Source organism: Pithys albifrons, chromosome 6 (genome assembly GCF_047495875.1).
Source record: "Pithys albifrons albifrons isolate INPA30051 chromosome 6, PitAlb_v1, whole genome shotgun sequence".
NCBI classification, from domain to species: Eukaryota; Metazoa; Chordata; class Aves; order Passeriformes; family Thamnophilidae; genus Pithys; species Pithys albifrons.
Window position 1 is genome coordinate 40701201 of NC_092463.1, and position 25312 is coordinate 40726512.

The 25312-nt window shown below is 42.9% G+C and overlaps 1 protein-coding gene across 7 annotated transcripts in view; it reads right to left on the reverse strand.

The window, feature by feature from the left end:
- Positions 1-25312, reverse strand: part of LRP4 (LDL receptor related protein 4) — an 88816-nt gene that overhangs the window by 38884 nt on the left and 24620 nt on the right. For all 7 annotated transcript variants that reach the window (XM_071558509.1, XM_071558508.1, XM_071558507.1 and 4 more), the window contains exon 2: positions 7336-7482. In XM_071558509.1, coding sequence (XP_071414610.1) covers positions 7336-7482 — 147 coding nt within the window. The remainder of the gene's footprint in view (positions 1-7335; positions 7483-25312) is intronic.

Below are 25312 nucleotides of genomic sequence, written 5' to 3' on the forward strand. Positions count from 1 at the left end.
ACAAGAACACAATCACAGATTGCACTAACATGCTTTCACCACTACTCCCAGCAGGATTAGGTAATGCCAACAATCAACACAGTTAAGCCTTAAGCCCCGCTTCCCTGCTCAATTCCAGCTTGATCTCTCCAAATCTATGCAAAGAAACAATAATTTCCTAAAAGAGATGACCAAAGGCAATCCCAAGGATGGAGCCGAAGGCAGGCAAATGCCCAGACAGACAGGGAACAACTCGCCTTCCCAGGCAAAGCAGAGAGGCAGGATGGGGAGCAAGCCCAAGGAAGGAGAGCCAGTGGGAAGAGCAAGGCTGGGCAGCAACAGCTCAAGAGAGCACATCTGTCAACTGACAGTGAGCAACACAAAAAGGCCTTTGAACTTCCAACCATTTCCCTGAGCTCATCCCTCTGCGTGGTCACACTGGACATCATCCAAGGTTTCAGCAAAGCTCGGTCTACTGTAAGCCTGCTAGTCCTCCCCCCTCCCAACTCCAATTACACAGCACACTCTTTTATGGCCAAGCAGAAGGGGAGGGGGGAAGGCAGGGGAAAAGGGAAGTTTATAAGGTGAAACGCAGACTGAATCACATCCTACTGTCCTTTGAACACTTTATCCCTATTGCCTGTGGTGAGCAGGTTCCTTTGTACCCAAGGACAGCAAGCAACTGATGTTCAGAGCTCTGGAACACAGCACTTTGAACAACACTGGTTGTTTAATAAGACAAACTCTCATTCATGTGAAGAATGAAAAGTCAATTTAAAAAATAAATAAAAAAAATTCATGCTACCCATATTAGAGAACTGCAGCTTGACCCCCAGCTCTGTCCATGGTCATGTGTGTGTATGAGCACACACATACTCACAAACAGAGATCTGCTTGCTGAGATCTGCAACACAGTGGGCAAAAAGTCTGGGTAACAAAAGGATGTTAGGTTCGGTCTCAGGAAGAAACAGGAGCCACTGCATTTTACTAACACACGTTTTAGAAAATCTAGTTCCAGAGCAACATAAAATGTTTCCAATTGCACTGCTGAACTGTATTTAAGGATGTTGCCAGTCAAAAGGTTAAAAAAGAAAAAGAAAAGAAAAAAATGAATAAAGTATCAGCACCCAATCTTTCACAGTCCTTTGATCACAAGCACTCTGCCCGAGGGGTCACTGCATTAATTCTGACGCATTTTAAAGGAAACACACATACTCCAAGCTCAATAAAACAACAAAGTTGCAGACACAGACCTGGTGTGTTTACAAGAGAATACTGAACTCTTGACCAGAGTTCCTAATTCATAAAACTTGGAAGTTTAGAAGTGAAGCTTCACCTGAGATCAAGACTGGTGATTAAATAAAGGGTAGAGGGGAAATTATTCTTTTAAAGTTTCCATTAATTTTAGTAAAGACCTGCAAGACTGTTATTCTTACATCACCTGAAAAAATTTTGTTGTGGGATTGATAAGTAGGCTACACTGACAGTCCTGTTTCTGTAGAGGAAGAGACCCTCTCCTGGGCTTGAATGAGTTGTAGCTCAACAGGAACTGCATAGATTTCCCAGTGAGATGGGAACAACAAACAACTTTCAGTAAACTTTCAGGCAAAAGGAATAAATTCTTCCTTCAGTCCCTTGAAATGAAAAAGTATTGTACAACAGTGCATGGCGCTAAGCAAGCATGCCTGTGCCCCAAGAAGTTACAAGTTTATAGTCTGATTATGTATGATACAGATAAAAAATTCAAAGGAAAACGGCTCTTCTGGGGGGATCGTTATGAGGGAATTTGACGTATCTTAGGAGAAACAGAACTATTTATCAATCCTCAGGCCAAGTTTAATCAGTTGTCCTTTCACCCTTGCCACAGGAAATACAACTCATTCACACCATGCTGGACTTCAAAGGGCGTGCAGGAGGGCAGAATGAAAACCATTCCTCGCTTGCACATGGCTTTCTTTAGGGACTGTCCAAAGTAGTCTCTGTTGGCACAAGGCAGGAAGGCAGCTGAGCCGCTGTGTGCATGTGTAGCGAGGGCTCCCAAGCCAGATACTGCCAGCAAGCCAGAGAGCTGACACTAGAGAAAGCCTATGAAGCTGGTAGGACAGCTGGGAGATTGTTTATTGCTATTATTACTACAGCACTCTGGCTTGTAAACATGATCCGGAGCAGGAAGCATGTCATGGAATAATTGGCTTCTGTCACAGCAGGGTCTCAATTTGCAAGGAAACAGTTTCTGCCACAGGTAAGCAGAGGCAAGGCTCTCCCTAAAACAATGGGAAAATACCTATGGGAAGCAGACATTCCAAGGACACCAATACAAGTGTAAAATGTCTGTGATATGCAGAAACTGTACTATTTGAGAAAAAACTTGCTGCAACTAACTCCAAAAGTGGTAATTTGTTTTACAGTTTGCAAAAGAACATTAAAAACTAAACAAAGTAAAGCTCGCCACATTTATCTCGAACCTGAAAGTCTCAAGACAGTGTTCCCTGTATCTGCTCTTGTTTTTCACAGCTGTAACTCCTCTCACTGCCAAGTATCTTGCTTTCTTTCCTTTGTTTTACACCACACACACTGTATTTCAAGCTGTCATCCTTTAATAAAATGATAGATTACCCATTCAAGGATAAAAAATTGCATTAATATAGAATTTAGTAAACTCCGATGAATTACTCAAAAACATGCAGTACTATATAGATACAGATGCAAGATTGAATCTTGACTTGCTAAAGTGATTTTCACCTTTACCCCCAGTTGGTGTTTCACTGTCTTGCTTTATTAGGAGTCCAGTAGTCCAGTGTCTTCCCAGTCTCCTCTCCTTTTCCCAAGGAAATAGACAGAATTCCCTCAGGAACTCATTCTTGTTGTTTTGGTTAAAAGTATGGATTAAAAGTTCAAGTTGCCATGCACTTGACACTTCCATGTCATCCTTAGCTCCACTGCTTAACTTTTTTTTTTTTCTTTCTTATTTCCACTAAATTGCACTCAAAGTACTGCTGGCTGTCAGCTGAATAAATTCTGCCCTTTCTATTTATTCTACCACAACACTGACAACCACATCACTGGACAACTTACTGCAGTGCCTAACCACTCTTTCAGTGAAAACTTTCTGTCTATTATCTAATCTGAACCTCCCAACTTAAGGCCATTTCCTCTCGTTCTTTCACTTGAGACATGGGTGAAGAGACTGACACCCATCTCACAACCTCCTTTCAGGTAGTTGTAGAGGGCTATGAGGTCCTCCTTGAGCCTTCTCTTCTCCAGTCTAAACAACCCCAACTCCTTCAGCTGCTCCTCATAAGATGTGCTTTCTAGACCCTTCACCAGCTTCGTTGCCCTTCTCTGGGCACGCTACAGCACCTCAATGTCCACTTGAAGTGAGGGGCCTAGAGCCGGACATAGGATTGGAGGTGTGGTCTCCCCAGTGCTGAGTACAGGAGGACAATCACTGCCCTGGTCCTGCTGGCCATGCTGTTTCTGATACAAGGCAGAATGCCACTGTCCTTCTTGGCCACCTGAGCACGCTGGTGGCTCATGCTCAGCCACTGTCAACCAGCACCCCCAGGTCCTCTCCCACTGGGCAGCTTTCCAGCCACTCCTCCCCCAGCCTGTAGCGTGGTCTGGGGTTGTTGTGATCCAAGGGCAGGACCCAACAATTTGCCTTGTTGAACTTCATACAGTTTTCCCCAGCCCATTGAACCAGCCTGTCCAGATCCCTCTGTAGTCTTCCTACTCTCCAGCTGAGCAACACTCCTGCCCAACTTAGTGTTGTCTGCAAACTAACTGAGGGGGCACTGGAACCCGTCATACAAATTGTTGATAAATATATTAAACAAGACTGACCCCAACACTGAGCCCCAAGGAACACCTGACCGGCCACTAGTGGATTTAACTCCAGTCACTACCACTCTGGTCCTGGCCATCCAGCTGGTTTCCTCCACAGCCTTTCGTTCATTCACTAAGCAGGTCGCCTTGTCATAGAAGATCAGGTTGGTCAAGCAGGGTCTGCCTTTCATAAACCCATCTGGCTGGACCTGCCCTCCTGCTTGTTCTACACATCCTGTGTGATGGCACTCAGAAATATCTGCTCCATGACCTTCCCTGGTACCGAGGTCAGGCTGACAAGCCTGTAGTTACCTGAATCATCCTTCTGTTACATTTCCTAATTTCCAGTCAAATGTGACTTCTCTTGTTAACCAGGACTGCTGGTAAATGATTAAAATTGGCCTGGCAAATTCTTTTGCCATGTCCCTTACTACGCTTGGGTGCATCCCTCTGGGCCCACAGACTTGTGGGTGTCTAATTTGCAAAGCAGGTCACTAATCATTTCCTTCTGGACACTCTGGTCCCTGTCACTAACTTCCAGGTCTGGGAGCTGAGTATTCTGAGGACAACTGGTTTTGGCATTAACAACTACATCAAAGGCAGGCAGGCATTAAGTAACTCAGCCTTTCCCTCAGTTTCCTGACACTGCTACCCTCTGCATCCGCCAAAGGACAGAGACTCTCCTTAACCCTCCTTTTGCTGTCCATGTATTAATAAGAACTTTTTTTTGTTAATTTTTTTAACTGCAGTGGCCAACCACCTTAGAAACTGAAAATTAAAGAAAGCAGAAGGCAAACCCAGTCCCTACATTCTCTGTCTCACTCGGTTGTCTGCCTCTACTTATATACTTCCTAACCATCAGCACCAATCAGCAGACTGATCACAGCTCAGTACTACTTCCTAGTCTGTACAGCTTCCATTCAAATGCATAAGGGTCAGATCTCCTTAATACATTAGAGAGAGACCATAACTTCAGCTTTACCGTGCAAGACCAAAAAGTTCTTCTCTTTCAGGCCACAGAGAGCCATGATGCATCAGTAGATGTCAAGAGAAGAGTGGAACAAAGTAGCATGCAAGTTCTTCCTCAAAATACAAAATCTGCCTTTATTTGTAATACAAATAATTCCCGAACAAGAGGTGGTATATTAATCTTTAATAATCCTTAGTGGATTATACATCCATAAACTTGTCAGATTGCTGCCTGAGAATGTTGAAATTTTGGAATCAATGTTTTGTGGCAAGGAGATTCACAGCTTAAGCACATGTTGTATGAACAAGCAAGTCTTGTTAGCTTTGAACCACCCCCTGCTGGTTCCTATGGAAGATCTTATCTCTCCCACCCCCTAGTACTACCATGCCTACTTGGTTTGAAATTTTTAGTGCTGGAAGTATAAAGCCGAATGACAAAGAAGATCATATTAACAAGTTCACTTGTCCAAATAGTTACTGAGCCCACCAAAAAAACCCAAAACAATCCCACCATCACCCCCCTGTTCCTCCTCACCACTCCTCCAGCCCCAGTCAAAACTACACACAAAAAAGGAATCTTGCTCGCTGCTTAAAAAGAAGCCAGTAAAACCAGTTTAGCTATTGGATATGCCTTACCTCCCCAAGCCCCTTATTCCTGCTCAGATTCTCCTTTTTCAGCCTGTGCAACTGCACAGAGTCTCCTCTCTACTGTTCTTTTGAGATTTTAATTCTATTTCTTCAGTTCCCAGAGCACCATTTCCTCCTTTTTGAGTATAGTAAGTTCTCACATTCACCCTTTTCTTTACTGGATGTAAACATGCAGGGTTTTCATCCACTTTCTTTGATTTCTCCAGTTAAGGTCACTTCCTTGCCCAGTAACACTTTCACTAATCATCTTTAAATCAAACACTGATCATATCAGTTTGCAGGCAGCCTATTTATCAAAATCCCATTTTTCACTCAAGGTCTTCCACGCTGCTCAGTATTTGCAAAATTTTAAGAAACAAGAAGTAAGAAGGAAACAAATTTTCAAAGAGCTGGGTTGACATCTCCCACACCTAAGGAAGAAGATATTCTCTAAAACAGTATTTCAAAGATGAGGAAAGCTCCTAATCAACAGCAGAAACTAGGGAAGGTTAGAGAAAGATCCAGTAGAGGAAGATAAATTCCTCACTCATGGTCTGTCCTAGTTCAGCAGGAGGGACCAGCTAACCCTGTGTGGGGGTGATCAAAGCTGTGTATTCTACCCCCTCTATTCATTCCCCAAGGTCAATGGGCCATTAGCAGCAGCTGCCCAGGGAGCCATTATCACCGTCACACCCAGCCTGAGGGGGGCGGAGCTGCTAATGGGCCATCAACAGTTCAACACCCCCTGGCTCCCGGAGTTAATCACCCATTGTGTGAGTCCCCGCCCAGGGGGAGGGACTGGGTGCTCCCTGAGGGTACATAAGTGGTGGGTAAGAAGACCTCGGGAACTTCTCGTTGGATCCAGAGCAGCAGCAGGACCTTGACAGGAGGAGACCACAGCCCTCGCCTGCACCAACAGGTTTTTCTTTTCCTTTTGCTCTGGACTTGGGGGAACCACAGGGGTCTCAGCACAAGGACAAACAAACCCCCTTGGGTTTGTACCCCAGGACACTGGGTTATACTGCTGGGGTTTTGTGAGTTGAAAGCAATTTCCCTTGTGTGTCAGTGTTGTTATTGTAATATTATTATTAAATTTTAGGTCTGACTTATAATCTCTCTCGTGGTCAGTTCATTTCCCCTGCTGGTTCACCTTTAAACCAGCACATGGTCCTTGACAGGAACCTTAAATCTTCAGCTCTAGGAAAACTTTCAGGAAAGGAGTTCCATGAAACAGGGCCTTTCTTCCACCCTTCAATTCTTCCCCGGTCTGGGGAATCCAAAGAGATGAGGTAAGAAAGTAACCTATATGTGGCTCCAGGGAAAGAGGCTTTCTCTATTCATCTGTATCATGTTAAACCCATTCAGACTGACATTTCACAACAGATCTCCCCTAGGTGGGCTCAGCTACAGAGATGCCAACACTGTGCAGATACACAGCAGCTGCAAGGTAACTTCTCTCAGCAGATCCCAGGACCAATGAACATTATTACAGTGTTTACCTTTCACTCCCTTCATAGGGCAGCCAGGACAGAAACTAGAGTGTTACTTAAGAGGGCAGTCACCCTCAAAACACTTCTTCACATTGTTTATTTTCCATTAATATTTATAGCAAAATCAAATATTTTAGTTCACAGATAGTGCTTTTGCAAGGGTGGGGAAAAGAAAGTACTTCTCTCTGTTCCTGTTCTCTGTGTAAAATATTCATGTCCAACAGCCATCTAAAACCAGCTGCAAAAGCTGCAATTTCGCTGTGCTTTATGTTGGTGGACACTGGCTCTGTTGGACTCTGAGTACTGATGCCGGTCAAAAGTAGGTCATCTAAAACCCCAAACACTTGTCATACAAATGGTACAGTTTGCCTGAGAAACCGAGAAGCAGCTGGAGAGAAAAAGACATTCAATTTTCCCCAACTCAAGTCAGAGATGGTATTCTTACTGCAGCCATCTTCATCGCTGTGGTCCCCACAGTCATTGTCTCCATCACATTGCCACTGAGCAGGGATACATGTGCATTCACCAAAAGCACTGACAGCACACGTGAAATGATTACGTCCACAGGAGCATTCACTGCTACTCGTAACACCTGTAAAGTAAGAAAAAAGATAGTTTGAAGAGATCCATCTAGTTCAGTGTAAGCATCAAATACAATGTGACATCATGATTTTTGTCCATGTACACACTATATGTATGAACCCAACCTCTACTGCAAAGGAAAACATTCACCCTCCTCACACTGTTCAAATCAGAGGTCAATTACTATGCACAGTTTCCTGGACTGGAGCTGTTTGAAGGCAACAGCAAAGAGCAACCTGCCAAAAAAAGACTTACGAGTCAGCTGAAGAATAACCTGGCACTAGTCACAAACAAATTCAAGGAATGTCAGGAATCAGAACACTGTTTTTATTTTACAAACTCACGTTTTCTCTAGAGCACGGCACTGCTACTGCTTCACTTAGCTCTGACACCACAAGAGGAGGGATAACTCTCTGAAGTAGAATCCTTTGTTAAACAAATGATTACTCTATCAATCATCAATGGCCTCAGGGTAGTCTGACTGGACTTTTTTTGCATGGTTCCTTCTTTCTGCAATTCCAACAAACCTAAAGCTCTCCAATTAAACAAGAGATCATAAGGAAAGAATTATGGAGATATGTGCCCCAAGTGGTAGTCATATACATCCTGAACTATCTGCAGGCTTTTTGATTTCATTTACCTTACTCACATACATCTAGTGTATCTGTGATGAACCATGAACTGCATCAAACTAAGCAAAATAGAAAAAAAAATTCCTCATAATGTCCTTATTTTCCATGCTAATTGAGAAAAGCAGTATCTTAAAAATCATATGTAACACTTCCACAACTCTCTCAACAGCTGAATTCCCCAGACATCCACTTGTGCAAGCTCAGATTTAAGTTTAGAGGGGATGCACTTCTTTCTTGAGAAAGAATTACATTAGGGTTCTTCTGCAATAGAGCTGGCTGAGGTTTCTGCCAGCCTCTGCTGCCTGCTCCCAAGGGCTACAGTGCAGGTTGCCTTACTACAAACAATTTTCCAAGCACATTGCAAACTGCTGAAATGCAGCAACCAAATTGTTGTGGGATCTCCGTTCACAGCCTGCCAAAGGCATAATAACTTGTTATTGTTTCCCCCACGTTCACTACAAGTTATCTTTATAAGGTTTAGTAGAACACATACATCTCTAGGTGTTACTGCATGCACTGGAGAAAATGGCCAGTATCTGGTTCAACAAGGGATCAAGGCTGAAAGAACAGGAGGTGAACAAAGAACAGAAGAGGGCAGAGTGGTCAGATCCGCAGAAGACTTACCAGATATGACCAGACTGACTCAAAAAGACAGCAAGTGGGTGGGTGATGTGGGGTCAGAAGGTAAAAAAAGCAACACAGTCATCCCTAAGGAAAAGCAGTGCATCATCTCTGCAACATATCCAATTATTAGCAATGCAGGGAAATTCAGATTAACTACAACTCTCTCACAAAATCAAACAGGTTTCTTCAAACTGACAGCACAGGATATTTAGATTTCCTCTGCTGTTGCCTGAAACTATTTAAAAAGGCAGAACTAGCTGTGTATTGTCTCCAAAGTAGCTGCTGTTGAAATCACCTTTTCCAAAGAAATTTTCTGCTATTATCTTCAACAGTACCCCAAAGCACTTGTCCCAAGTACTTTAAGCTCTAATATCCCTTTCTGTTGCAGTACACAAGACCAGCATCATCATCACCCCAAGGAAAAGACAAAAATCAAAGTACTAGTGACTATCTTGCCCAGGCTCACCAACAAGAAAGGAACCAACATCAAGGCAAACAATTCTTAAACTAGGGTAATACACTTAATAATTTATTTCTAAGCATAAATAAGGGAGTTGGGGGGGGAGTAAAAGCAAGTTATCTTAGCTCCTGAATATAATCACAGAATTGCTATGGCTGTAAAAGACCTCCAAGATCATCAAGCCCAACCATTAATCCAACACTGCCAGAGTCCACCACTAAACCACCATCCCTAAGTGCAACATCTACACACCTTTTAAATACCTTCGGGAATGGAGATTCCATCACTTCCCTGGGTAGCCTGTTCTCCAGTGCTTGACAACCCTTCCAGTGAATAAATTTTTCCCAATACCCAATTTAAACCTCTCCAGGCACAACTTGAGGCTATTTCCTCTCATGCTGGGAGAGGAGACCAACCCCCACCTCCCGACAACCTCCTTTCAGGTAGTTTTAAAGAGTGATAAGATCCCCCTGAGCCTCTGTTTGTCCAGGCAAAAGACTCCCATCTCCCTGAGCCACTCCTTGTAAGACTTATTCTTTAATCCTTTCACCAGCTTCACTGCCCTTCCCCATGTGAACAGCAGCATGGAACAGCTCTGCAACAGCAAAGAAAGAATTAATGCAGCTGTCCCTGTCTGCCAATTGTAACTTAATCGGCTGTATTGTCCAACACAGTTATCTGCAAAGTTGCTACTAATATCTGGTTATATATATGCAAACACATATTAAGTGTGTTCCTCTCACCTCATTCAAATTGCTATGTTACATCTCCTCTGGTGTTTTTACCATGCTACTGAAACTGCTGGGAGCTGAAGGATATGTTAGGATCCCAACACTCTCATATGCACTAGCTCATATCTGTAGCACTAATATGTAAGCAGAGTTTGCTTATCTTTGCAGAGTATGACCTTTGCAAATCTAATGGTTTGCGATTTGTGACCTAGAGAGGAACTAACCTTCTAGTCATTATAATGATGCATTTTATAAATCATGATTTACCCTTGTCTTATACTTGGGCAAATAATGTACATGACTGTTTGGAGAGCACACTAATTCCAACCTATGAACAGTATCAGAGGAACCAATCCTGGATGGCTAATCTTTCCCAGTAAAACGAGCAAGGTGAATGAAACCTGGCACGCCCTGCAAACAGCCAGAATTTTCACTATGATTTCACTGTGGATAGCATTTCACCTTTGGTGTCTCAGGATTATTTCACAGTGCTCAGAGCTCCAGTGACATTATCCTGAAACACTATCTGTAATAGTAGAGGGTCAGGAAGGATAAAGATGAGAAGTGTGTTTTCTCCAACTCCCTCAAAGACAAGCAGAAATGGTGCATTCAGTGTGAGAAACCTTAGCAGAAGACCAACTCTCTCTACCTCCAGTTCTCATTAAACACTGGGAGCATGAGACGGAAGACTAACCAAGCGCACATATAAACCTCCAGTGTCACGTTCCAATCCCAGTTAAGTCAGTGGTCCAAGAACAGTACAGAAATCAGCGTCTGCTGTTCAGGCAACTGGACCAACAATCAAAGCGGATATATCTACTTACACTTCTGCATATTCTTCTGGAGCAGGAACAAAGAGGCTTAGCCATGCAAATATTTTTCCCAAAACTTTTCATCATATTGCAGGCTGGGGCATTTTACTAATCCTCTGTATTCCAAAATCTTTTCACTTATGCAGGAGGCAAAAACCTGACATATTTTATCAATGTAATATATACAAAACAATACAAAAAAGCTAAACAGAGATATTTCCAGATGCTGAGCTGATGTCGCTCAAATTTCCTTGCCTCTCCTGATACCACATGTGACCACAACGCAAGTTTCCTACTCTCCCTTGTCCATGGGTATAAATAACAAAAAATCATTTTCACTGTCTGCAGTTTGGTTCCCTCAGAGGGGATAGCAGCAGGATCCAGTAACCAGTTTTCTAGTAAAGTATACAAACAACCTCAAGATTTTAAAAACAGGAAGTCAGTCTAAACACAAGCCTCATACTTAACATCTGCCATCACCTTATATTTAGCATGGTATGCTCAGTTTCTTCAGATTCCTTCCAAATATCCTCCACACCTTCTTGTTTATCTGATGGATGAAATGTCTCCAGAGCAGAGTGAGTTGCCCCCATCCCCCTTAAAGCAATACTTAGGATCTTTGTAATTTTATGTCTGAAGTTGGCAAAGCAGTTATGTCATTTCTGGCTGAAAAGCACAAGTCAATAATCATCCTGTTATTTCTGGCTCTTCCTTTTTTTTTTTTGGTGAAGGGGGGGCAGGGTTGCTTAAAGCAATTTGTCACTCTGCTTCCCCCACCCCCTGCCAGCAACTCTTCTTTAGGCCAAACAATACAGCCCGTAAAGCAAAACCTAATATACAAAGCTTCATTTTGCTGATGAGGTCATTTGCAACCCTCCAAGCTATTATATAGCAGTCACAGATTCATACAAACATTGACATTGCAAAGGAAGCTTAAGCAGACCAAATAATTACCAAACTGGACTCTGTAGCTGTTGCTTTGACAGAAACAGCAGATTTCTAGGAGAGAGTGAAAACACTGTTTCTTTTAAGTCCTGATGGCATGCTTTATTCCAAAAAGAGGGGTGCTAATCCTCTCTCTCTCTTCAGTAGAAGTAATGACAGATGGCAGCTCTTACTACTATTTTGTAGCAATTCAACCTTTGACAGGTTGTTGCTTCAACATGGAATCATGCAACAGTCCAAGCTGAAAGGGATCTCACAAGATCATCTGGTCCAACCTTTAGTGGAAAAGAGGGCCTGGATGAGACTATCTAGGCCCCTGACCAGTCGCATCCAGAAAACCTCCAGCAATGCGGACTCTACCACGTTCCTGGGCACGTAGAAGGATTGTTCTTACTGAAAAAAGGTCTTTCTTGAACACATTCCTACTCTGTTGGGCTCAGGCAGCATTCTAGCCACATCAGAATTTTCTCACATTCACATATGGATGATGTTTCCTCAGTGAACAACTGCAAAAGATCCTGGCATCAATGATCAACATTGTAATGCCTTTCTAAATTTTCTTTCTATGCAGGCACCAAGAACGAGATACATAAGAGAGCCTCTTCCATTCCATACCACCCTGTTGACGACATCTTTTGCCTTTCATCCTAACACAGAAACTGTAATTTTTTTTAATTAGTAATAGTAAGTTCACAGCCATCAGTTGCTTTCTCCCACCCTGCAATTCTTCATGTACCAGTAACATGGAATAGCACAGCTAAAGCCATGGCTAAGTGTCCATTTAGTTCTTCTATGCTGCAAGGAAAATGGCACCAATAACTTTAGAAAAGCCAGAACTACAAACATATTTGGCATGATTTAAGGCTGTTCAGCTCAGAATCAGAAGCCTCTGGAAAGAACAATCATCCTTATTGTTGAGGAGTGAGTAACACATGGATGTGGGTTCCTCCTCTTCCACGGATAGGCACCTAACTCTCCATTTCCTGGTCTACAGATCATCTTCAACGGAAGGCAGAGATCTTTCTGCAAACCTCATTATTAAAAGAGACAACAAAAAACATGATAATACCATTTTTTATAATTATAACCCTACTATATAAAAATGGTAGGAGGACAGAAGGTATAACTGGAAATTGAACTAGCATGAAAATACAGGACAAATATTTGACAGTTACAGTGACAAAGAGGAAAAGAAATCCAGGACTGTGTAAAACAATATGCATATGAATAATGGAATTAAAGGCAAAAGGAGAGAATGAAAATCCTGCTAGTGATGGGCACATGGGTTTGGGTTTTTTCCATAGAGAAAGCATGCAGGGTATCACCAGAAGCACTCTTAAACCAATCTGGAATAAGCATCACAATACTTTGCCCTGACTTCAACAGATGCTCTTATTTTCTTACTTCTCTATTTTAAGAACTCATGAGCATCTGGTTGTTTACTTGGGATTAAAATTAGTGAATTCTGTAGCATAGTCTTTAATAGCCTCTGTAACACTTTGCACACCTGTTGTTAGAAGGCCTGTGTTAGATACCGTTTTCTCTTTTTCTCCACTTCCAGACCAGGCTCACTTTGGTATTCCTGTCACATAAATACCTTGATATGGGCAGATCTTGGACATTTCAAATGGTCTTGAACACAGTTTAGTTGATACATTTTCCTTCTTTATTCAGCCCTTCACTGAATTACCACAGCAAAGCAGCTCAGCTTTATTTGCTTGCCTGTCTTGAGGGAAAACGAAAATTTTGGATTCCTCTCTTACCCAAATAGCAGTTTCCACAGAAGGAAAAAGTACAGTTAATCCAGCTTTAGAAGAGGGATTTGCTGACCATTGTTTAAACTCAGAGCTCTGCTGTCAGACACAGCAAAGGCAAGAGCACACCACAACAGCCTGATGTCAGAAGGGGCACTACACACTGATAAAAGCCAACACAGTTTTCTCTTCTTTTCTACTCCCATTATGGAACCATTTGAAGCAGTTCTGATTGGGTACCCACATGGTCTCCAAGTATTTGAAGCCTGCCTAGACTGAAATGAACAACACTAGGAAGAACAATCCTAAAGTTTTCCATTTAAGCCTAATTGTTACAATTTTGTTTGAGGAAGAATACAATAATGATAAGGTTAAGGAAAAAAAAAGCATCAAAAACCCCTCAACAAAACCACATGAACAAGAGAAAAGAGACTGAAGATGTTACAGCTTTATGGTAATTGAGTATTGTGCCTACTTTGGCAGTCTCCAAGTAAGGATGAAAGTTTCCCAGTCTTAGAGGTTCCCCTTTCAATTTGAAGAAGAAGGGATACCTCAATCCTGAACCAGTTGGTTCTCAACCACATGACTGAACAGAATGCCAGAGAGAGGCACGTGATCAGGCACAATCACCCTTCAATTACTGTATTAAACTGTACAACTACACATGTTACACCTGGAAAATGTTGCACTTGATATGACTGCAAGGAATAGGAAGCATAAGGAAGGGAAATTCCACAGGGCATCTGCTAATTAGGGTTTAAAGAAAATAAGGGGCACAACAAGGTGCAAACTGAGTCAGTGTTGGTGCAATAGATGTATGCATGAAGTAGACTGAGCTGGAGCAGAAGCCATGTTTTCAGAAACACCACAGGGGTCAAGAAATAGGAGGTCTTCAAAAACACATTTGAGTCTCTGGAGCCCAATTCTCATCCCACAGAAGTAAAGATAAGCAATCCCACCAAAAACCTCAACTTGTACCCAGGGAATAGGAAAGCACTTACAGAAACAACCACTGAAAAAGAAATACTGAAGAAGGATTTGATTTGAACATGAAAAGACTCAAGGATAAAGAAGCAATCGTTAACAGTTCCTTCTCCCAAATCCTTAAAGTAATAAATGAACACCCTGTAATAATCAATGTGACTATAACCGAGGTCTCTAGATACTTGTCCTAACTCTATCTGTATCTTCTGCACCACTTGACTTCCCCTCTAAATGTGGTTACACTACTATTACACCACCACAATGTAGAGGCCTAATGTTTCATTTATTTCTGCATATCCAGAGTCCTTGAACAGAAGGTACAGCTGAAAAGGCATTATTACTCCCATGAAATCCTAGTCAAAAACTAATTCAAATTGGCTGGGTTACCAGCACACACAGGTCAAAATAGTCACCTGAATGACCATAAACAAAAGATAATGAGAAATGGCAGCAAGTCAAGCTGCAGACTATTTAGTTCTTGAAATCAGACAAAAGGCAATGACTACCAATTCTGTGAATTTTTTTTCTAAATAGGAAATGTATCCTCTGTTTTCTGAGCAGCTTCTCAGTTGCTTATGGAAGTAGCTCATGGCAGACAACACATGAAGTTCCAGTACAGAAACAGGAACCTTCCAAAGCATGTTAAAAACAACAAAATCTCAGTCCAAAGTTCCTGTTCAAAAGTAGGCATGAAGTATCAGATAAGTGGCAACTATTTCAAATCAACTGAGTAATTTTAACAGGCGCAGATACACAGGAAAAAGTTATATCTGAGTGACCACATCTGGAGTGCTGTGTCCCTTCTGGGGTCCTTCACAAAAGAGACACACAGATCTTCTGGAGCAGGTCCACTGGAGGGTGACAAAGATGATTAAGGGACTGGAGCATCTCTCTGACAAGGGCAGCCTGAGAGAGTTGGGCCTGTTCAGCCTTGAGAAGAGACAACTGAGGGGGCACCTCATCTAGTTCCTACAGGTATCTGAAGGGAGGGTGCCAAGAGGATGGATCCAGGCTCTGCTCGGTGGTGCAGAGCAACAGGACAAGAGACAACAGCCAGACTCATGTGCAGGAAATTCCAACTGAACTTGAGGAAGAACTTCTTTGTTGTACCCATGACCGTGACCTGGAACAGATTGCCCAGAGAGGTTTTAGATTCTCCCTCACTGGAGATATTCAAGAACCATATGGATGCAATTTTGTGCAATGTCCTGTAGGAAAACCCTGCTGAAGCAGAAGGTAGGACTAGATAACGCACTGTGGTCCCTTCCAGCCTGAGTCACTCTGGGACTTTTTCCCCCCCGTCTTCTATTCAGAATCCTACTCAGCACCGTGCTGGTTTAAAGATAAACTGGCAGGAAAAATGAACTCAAAAACAGATTACAAGTCAGAGTTACAATTTAAAAAAAGATTACAATAAATACAATGACACAAAGAATTGGTTTTAACCCACAAAATCCAGAAGTGTAATCCAGCACCCTGGGGCACAAACAGAATGGTGTTCATTAGCCCCTGTGCTGAGCACCACATGGCCCCTCTGAGTACAAAGTAAAAGGAAAGGAAAACCTGTTGTGGTAGTTTTGGCTTTAGTTTCAACTAGGCCTCAATTTAGCAGACCCAAAGGATGTGGCATAATTAGAAGGGACAAGCATCACCTGACTTAAGCAACCAAAGAGGTATTTCATATCCTCTGACATCATCAAGAAGTGTCAAGAAGGATAAAAATAGAGAGAGGTGGAGCTTCTGTCTCTTTTTTTGCTCTTCGCCTTGGGCCCATGAGGATGCTCTGCTCTGCCTCTCCCGAGATCAGGCCTTGCCACCATCCCTCTGTTATCTAGGGAGATGAATATTTTCTTGTTAATTTCTCTCCTCTTTTGCTGGGAGTTCTCTGAAAGAGATTTTGGGAGATTTTCTGGGGTTTGGGTGGTTGGAATCTGTATTATTAGGTTGGATGACTCGGTGAAGGTGTTATTATTTCCTTTCACATTTGAATATATATGTGTTGTATCATAATCTGTTTTGAATTTTCTTTTCTTCTGTGTAAATATAAAAACCTTGCCATTTCAAAATTCCATTTCTAGTTTTTTTTCCCTCCCTCCCTCCCTTTCCCTTGGTGGGGGGGCTCTGACAGGCCATGGGGCAGTTGATATTTTGCCAAGCTAAACCATAACACCTCTTGGTGCAATGACTGTCACAGTCTGGTCAAGAGTGGCAGTCGCAGTCCTGTCAAGGTTCTGGTCCTCCTCTGGATTTAACAAGTGGTACCAGAAGTCTCCAAACCCCAAGACTGTATATGCTCAGGTTCAGATGGGAATGCCCAATACCCCCCCCCCCCCCGCCCAAGGCCAGGAGTTTCACAGTGGGTGATTTAATTCTGTGATATTTTTGGAATCTTTGATGGCCCATTATCAGACATGACCCCTCAGGCTGGGTGTCAAGGTGCTGATGCCTCCCCAAAGGGGAGTTATCATGGCTGACTCATTGGTGTGAGGACAGGAACACTTCCCTGTCTCACAGGGTTCTCTAACACCTGGCTTGTAGCCTGAGAGGTCAGGTGTGCCCAGGGCAGCTGCTGCCAACAATCCATTATCAACTGATCATCAGAAGTGATAAGAGAGGGTGTAGAATACGCAGTTTGGATTACACCCACACAGTGATAAACTGGTCCTGGCCACTGTAACTAGGACAAGCTTTTTCCTGATAACACCAGAACTACTCTGTAAGAACCTGGTAAAACATCTTGACTAATTACCAGATCTTCTGGCTGAAACGTGATCATACAGTGATGCAGTTTGTGTAATGCCATTAAAGGGCAAATGTCCCACTGCTTGTAACTACAAGGTTCCCTCAAACATCTGCAACTGGCATGGGAGTAGAAAATGCAGTTTTTGTTCTGTAGCTCTACATGCCTGTCAACCAGTGTTGACATTCACGAAACCAAGTACCATATCACCCTGCTTCACACACCATGTCCAATGTCAATGGAAATAGCTATTTTAGAACAGGCTTTTGAGCCTTTCAAAAGATCAGAATTAAAGATGATGGTTCTCACACTCTCTGAGAGGCAAGGTGTGTAAAAACATTAGATAGTGGGAGCATCTGTTTGCTTTACCAAGAATCTATGACGGTGCAAAGACCTCAGAAAGTCATGAGCTGCAGTGTGCCATCTCTGATATTCTGCTTCTCACCTCCAAGGCCCTTACTGGAAGAGAATCAGCCTCCTAGATACTTTTAATCCACATATTTACATTTTCTCTGTGGACTAGATAATTTTTCCTACCTATAAACCTGGATTCCAAGGAGCAGGAGCATTATGTTTCCCACCTTCTGAAATTTTCTTCTTATAACTGTTAAAAACATCCCATCTGTCTCGGCATCTCGTTACCCGTAGATTTTCTCTCTTAAGCAGAGCATATCATCCATATTATATTACGAAGCGCAGAGCAATACCTGAAGGATGCCATCAACAAATATGCTGTGCTGATTTTAACCTAACAGAGCATTTCCTAGCATAGCTGCAAGCTCCTGTGCAACTGCATGTCAGCAGAGAACTACACTGAGGAGTCCAAGGGACTCACCCCCAGCAGTAAATTACTTGTCAGGCAGGACCACTCCACTCAACAACATTAAACAGAAATGAAATACCACTCAGAAACAGGCAGAATAATAAAAGGTAGTTGCTGCATAACATCATGCAGAAACATCAATGTCCACTCTAGAACAGTGTGGGAATGTTTAGCTAGACCACAAGGGCCTGACAGGCAGAGCTATGTGACTCAAACCCTTTCAGAATACACACATGCTGGACAAACCCTTTAAAATACTACTTTAAGCCTACATCATGTTTTGCAAGAATTAGTCACTTCAGCTACATGAGACACGTAACTTTCCATTTCTTTCACTGTGGTGGATTTTCTTGTGGTTTTTTTTTAAACCCACACACTAACAACCTCTACCCTTTCCTGTCCCATAAATGTTGCAAATAATTTACCGCTCATTTATCATGAATCCTACAGTACAGTAGACACTACAATTTAGAACGTAACAGCACAACAGCAGAAATGTTACCGGGTAACCCCGACAATTGCCAAATGCCAGCTAAAGGAGCAATCTGCTGTTTTAAACAGATAATCCAAAGGAAAAAGGTACTCTGATGTACTTCACCTACTACAGTCACCTGAGTTTCACTACCATGACAGCACTTGAGAATCAAAGTCACTGAACAGTCAGAAATCCTTCTATTACATCAAAGCTCATGGAGATAAACTACAGACATTGATCGGCGCTAATCAAACCCTGGAGTTTGTTTTCCCAGTTATAGGGCAGAAAACAGTGGCATTTTAAATTCCATGAGCTTTCCTTTAACTTTTCTATTACTTCATAGACAGACTCTCTCTCATTCTTGAAGCAATTATCCTAAAGTGATCTTTACATAACCTCAGCTACAGGAGCACCCAAGGTTTACTACAGTCACAGTCATACATACCCTGTCACTTCTGGAAAACAACTTCTGGAAAACAAGAATCAGAACCTCACTGCTATTTCAGAAATTCTGAACCTCGCAAACCTTGCCCTTCACTGAATGGAGAAGACTGCAAGTAGCCTACAAGACCTAATGAAAACCAGCTCGTCATCTGTCATTCATCACTCACTACAGTATGGGAAAACAAAGGTTTAATTTGCATACGTGCATTCCTCTCTCATTTCCTTTGCTTCCCTTTATGTAACCCAAGTATTAACTTTTAAGACAAACAAACAATCAGTACTTTTCCAGCATTCATTCTGTTTCTGCTCCCATTCCCATCACATCATCTTCCACACTGCATGCATCCCTGAGATTTCACTGAATTCCTTGCTTAACAGCTGTCATCTGACCATGCATGGAGTAACTCAACCAAACTTGAGCTAAAAACAAGCAAAGAAAAACCCACTCAGTTTTCAGTTTCATAGAGGACAGCTATGCATCATCCTGTCTGCAAATACTCTTGAATAGCAATGGCTTCCAATTCTAACAGATAGTAGTAAAGAGCTTGTTGCAGATCACAGCACTAAGAAAAACTGAAATTAATGCCAATTTATTTTAATCTACTGTCGGTAAACTGCACCAATGTACTTGCAGCATCCCAAGGAGCTAAGCTGTCTCAAGAGGAGGGAAAAGGACAATGGGGTGGCCAACAGAAGGCAGCTAAGGGCACTACTGCTGTCTTTGCTTGAAAACTAGTGCTCAGAGGCCTCAAGGATCCAAGAAAAACTGCAAGTGGCATTTGTCAATCTGGGTTGCAAGGATAAATGTACTTAGGAAAATTCAGAATCCAGTGACCTCCTTACCATAGAGTCTTCAGGAAATTGGCTCCTTTCCTTTTCGATTCAGAAGCTTCTTGAGCTTTTGCTTCCTCTCCCACACCAATAACGACCTTTGTTAATTACTGCACCAGTGCTTGTCCAGTGCTCTCTGGATTTACAAAGCACCCATAACTTTGCTCACGACACATTTGGAAGCCATTTTTTAACTGGTCTTTAAGGTTTCACACTGCACTGGCTCTCAGAACTACTCTAAGAACGTTTGTTCCGCAGGAAATCATCAGCCAGTTTCTTTTATCTTTCAGATGCTCCAGGCACTGGACTATCTGTAAGGACATTCTGCCCTTCAGAACATGCACTCAACTTCTTTACAAAACCCAGAAGTTCCTTTGTTTAACCTATTCAAGACTTCTGTCTTGATCAGTCCCAGAATACACCAACAAAGATAGCCCTATGCTTCTTTTCAGAAGGTAAAAGACAACAGAACTTTAGGTTCTAGCTGGACTGCAACTGTCCAGGCACATAGTGCAAGGGGTCAAATTCTGCCTCCAAAAAAGCCTATTTTGGCTTCTGTGGGCTGCAGTCAGATTATTCCCATCATTATGGCGTGATACAGAAAAGGCCAGGTTCCTGGACAAGATAAGAGACTGTTCTCTCAGAGAGAGATCATTTTAAGGAGTTTATTTTGGTCTTCTGTGCAGAGGCCATGATGTTGGTGGTGGAGTGTCTGAGCTTTGTAGCTTTCCAGCTCTCTGCCACACAAGAGACAGGGAAGCCAACCACAACAGCTCTGCTTAGCAGAGGAGTCCTCCAGGGAAGGGATAGGAGACACAGTGTGGTTTTGTGGCAATAAGGAGGCAGAAGCTCGTTTTTGCAATCCTACAGGCAGGAGGACTTCAAAAGCACAAACCACAAGATAAATGGAGCTATCTTGGGACAAAGAGAGTTGTTCTGTAAGTTGTTTTCTAAAAGGTCACTCCACACATGATATTATGTTGTCCTCAGAGGATGAGGGGCAAAGGGCAATTATTAACTGGACAGACTGAGCTGGAAGAACAGGGCTGGGTCTGGCAAAGAGAGAGATACCACACAGCCACAGAGACATGGCAGCAACTGTGCTGCCTTTTCTGCTTATAAGTGAAAAAGAAACCCTTACCAGCAACATCTTTTTAATATATATATGCACACATATATACAGACACATGTGCACTCAAAAACACTAGCTTAATGTAAATATGTTTTATGGGCTCAGACGGGATAAGTTCTTTGACAGAATTGCCAACAGGAAAAACAAGAGTGTCAGTGTAGGGGTTACTGCAGGGCAGCTGTACTGTACATCAGCCCCTATTCAGCCCACCCACATTTGTTTGCTTTCTAGGCAGTCCATGAAGCACCAGTCTACACCTCCCACAGCACCTGGACTTCAGACTCCTTCACAACACTTAGAAAGTGGTCATAAAACTCTCCCTCTGCTTAAACTGTAAGGCTCAGGTGCTGCCTCTACAAATCTGCAAGTTCCACAGCTCATTCATACTCACACCCCAGAAAAATTGACCACAATAGTGAAAAGTACCAGAGGATCCCTTACAGTCAGTTTCACACTGTTCTCATTAGGCTTTCAATTAAATAATAGCAACAGCACTGAGGCAGGCAGAGGAAGATGCACAAAAAGCAAAATGGTCCAGTTATGGAACAACATGTTTCTAGGTATGTGTGAGGTGTCTACTACTAGAGCGTTGTGAGTGCCTTTTTCTACTAATGAACCAAAGTGGGAAGTATTATCTTCAACACGGAAGCAGAAAATGGAAGTCAAACAGCACCAAACTGTGTATATTTGGGTGCCTAGGTCAATTAAAATCAGTAGAAAGTTAGACCATTGTTACACAGCTGGCCTAAGAAATTAGACCTGACTCACAGTATAACAAAGTACTCATACCTCCAACCACAGGCAGTCTTCATGCTTGGAACCTCAGCCCTAAGTAACTTCCCAAAAAGCTTGGGGCCAGCCTGAGAAATTAAAGCAGATCTGGTCTCACTCCACTTCTTAATCAGGGCACAATTTGCCCTTCCCTACACAGGTTCTTGCCCCAGAGAGCTCATCAAAACAAACGTACAGGAAATAAAAGTCTCTGTTGCACAAACGTGGAAGGATTTACACACACTGCTTGGGAAGTCAAAATAACACCTTGTGCTCAACTTCACCAGTCTGCTCCCCTACACTCCCTGACCCAAATTAACTTGGATCCAAGTCCTGTTTCCTAAGTAAAAAGGTCAGAGTCGGGCTCCTGAGACCCTCCTGGGGGTTCCCAAGTTCCTGTATTAGCCTTACAATTATTAAAAGGCCAACATTAAAAGGAAGTCCAGTCCTGAGGCCACTGTTAATCTAATAAACACTGGAATTAGATTTCTTCTCAGTGAAGAGCCTGTCTGCCTGATGGCACAAAGCCAACATTTAAATGCTACTGTTGCTCAGAGCCCTAAATTAGTTTTGGATCTGGGGAGTTTGCCTTGAGCTACAGCCAAAAGAAACATAGGAACTGAAGGGAAATTTGTTAAACGTTAACAGAGCTGCAGGAAAGGCCTACAGCAGGGCTAGTAGGTGGCAGGGAAGAAGGAAGGAAAGCCACAAACAGAAGAGAAATGAGAAGACATGGGAAGTGAGCATAGAGTAAGGAAGTTTATGTAAGTGATTCCACTGTCAAACTCCCCACTTAGCTGCGTGAACAGCAGACTTTTTAGGTCCCACTTGCTCCTAAGATTTTTTGCAACTACAGTGGTTCTCATCTACCTCCTCTCTCCACGTTTAAAATACAGAATAACAATCTCAGGAAACTGTCATTCCCAGCTTCTTGGTCTACACTGATCCTGAGTTACCATGAAATTTGACTCGTCCTGAGAGCAAGTCCATATTTTCAGTCTCCAGGGCTGGGATCTTGACAGATCCCACGTTCTCAAAGGGAGTGGTACACAGCTGCCCACAGAAGCAGTTCCTGCAGCAGGCTCTTTTTCATGAAGAGGATGCAGTGAAAACAATGCAAGATCCTGTCTGTTCATGCTGTTCTTCATTTACTGATGAATTCTAGGACCTAGCATAAGTGCCTTTCTTCCTTGAATACTCCGACATTTGATATAAAACCAATTTCTATGTAGAGAGAGTTTAAAGATACTCCCACTTTAACAACTAGCTCAGTTGGTTAGAGTGTGGTGCTAATAACATCCAGGTCATGGGTTTGAGCCCCGCATAGGCCATTCACTTAACAGCTAGACTTGATGATCCTTGTGGGTCCCTTCCAGCTCAGAATAGTTTATATTCTATGAAACTTTTCCCAACAGGAACTGAACACGAAGACTCCCCCATTTGACAGCTGCTTCCTGTGAAGCCAAGCCAGTGAGGGCACAACCTGCATTCTGATGGAAGTAACCAGAGATGCAGGGGAAAACAAAAAAAAGGAAGACAAGCAAAGCGACTTCCACACCAGAAAGGTCCTACAGCAATGAGACCTGATTAGTGATGAAGAAAGTCTGCAGATGTTGTCCATCTAGAGTTCAGCAAAGCCTTTGACACCATTTCCCACAGCATTCTCCTGGAGGAAGTGGCTGCTCATGGCTTGGACAGCTGCACTGTTCACTGGGTAGAAAACTGGCCAAATGGCCAGGACCTAAGAGTGGTGAAGAATGGAGTTAAATCAATCTAGTGGCCTGTCACTAGTGGCATTCCCTGGGGCTCAGTATTTGGGCCAGTCCTGTTTATTACCTTTATCAATGATCTGATCAAGGGGATCAAGTGCCCCCTTAGTCAGTTTGCAGGCAACACCAAGGTGAGTAGGAGTGTTGCTCAGTTGGAGAGTAAGAAGGCTCCACAGAGGGATCTGGACAGGCTGGATCAATGGGCTGAGGCCAACAATATGAAGTTCAAAAATGCAAAGTGCCTGGTCCTCCCTTAGATCACAACAACCCCAGGCAGCGCTACAGGCTTGGGGAGGAGTGGCTGGAAAGCTACCTGTGGAAGAGAACCTGGGGGTGCTGGTTGACAGCAGCTGAACGTGAGCCACCAGTGTGCTCAGGTGGCCAAGAAGGCCAATGGCATTCCAGCATCAGCAACGGTGTGGCCAGCAGGACTAGAGAAATGATTGTCCCCCTGTACTCGGCACTGGTGAGGCTGCGTGGGGAATCCTGTGTTCAGTTTTGGGCCCCTCACTTCAAAAAGGTACACTGAGGTGCTGGAGAGTTCCAGAGAAAGACAATAGAGCTGGTGAAGGGTCTAGAGAACAAGTCCTGTGAGGAGGAGCTGAAGGAATTGGGGTTGTTCAGCCTGGAGTAAAGGAGGCTCAGGGGAGATCTTTACCACCACATGAAAAGAGTTTATAGCAAGGTGGAGGTCAGTCTGTTCTAAGTAACAAGCAAGAGGACAAGAGAAAATGGCCTCAAGTCACGCATGGGGAGGCTTAGTTTAGATATATTCGGAAAAATCGGAACCTGCTGCCCAGGGAAGTAGTAGAGCCGCCATTCGTGGAGGTATTTAAACAACACGTAGACATGGCACTTAATGACAAAGCTTAGTGGTGGACTTGGCAGTGCTTGGTTAACAGTTGGACTCAATGATCTTAAATGTGTTTTCCAACCTAAATCATTCTATGAATTGGAAGGAATGAGGAGCTTTAGAGAGCAAAAAGCAATCCCTCTGTCATCTTCCCAGAGCCCACAAAGGGCCTTTGTTTGCTCCAACTGTATCTCCACTCTTTCCACCTCTCTACGGAAACATTTCCAAGCCAGTGGGCACACATGTGTCCAGGGTGCTGTTGAAAAAAGATAAAACTATTGGAGAGCATACTCATTAGAGATCTTATGTGCCATCCTTTACTGTGCCACTCTTGAAGCTGAACATTGCTGAAGGGCAAGAGCATTTGCCCCTCCCCACAATCTCCTCGCACTGCAACACAGAGACTCCTTTCAAAGCTTGAAGAGTCTATTTGAATAAATCATCTGTGCTTCTCAACAGAAGCAAGCTACAAGCAGGGCATTAAAGAAGCAAGAGAATGAGCAGAGGGCATTCAACCATGTCCAGACACTAAATCAGCTGAGTAAAAAAACTGGTTAAAGAAAATCAGAAGTATCACAACATGGACTTTTTTCCCAACGCATTTGAAATTAAATAAATACATAACAAAAATGAGTTTTCACTCCTAGAATGTGATCTCTAAGCATCCTAAAATTCCATCCCACCACTGCTGAGATAATGTATGTCCAAGCTGCCCATCCACTTTCAATCTCCACACCAGTCCCCAAATTTGGCTCAACTACAGCTTTGTTCTCACAGAGATTACAGCATTTTTTATATACTTACCTAGTTACGTTCTTTGTGTTTCTACCAGGTTCTTTTGCAACATTCCCCAAGCAGTCTGTAGAACTTTACAGATCTGTTCACAGATTTTTCCTACTGCCACATTCAGGATTGAACAGAAGGAGAGAGAGATATGGACAAGGGCTGCTGAATTCTGCAAAACCACTAAAATACAGCCAGCAAGATTTGAGCAAAACCTCCGTGGAACCTCTCCATGAACAAAATAACCCTAAACTTTATTTTCATTCTTCAGTCTCTG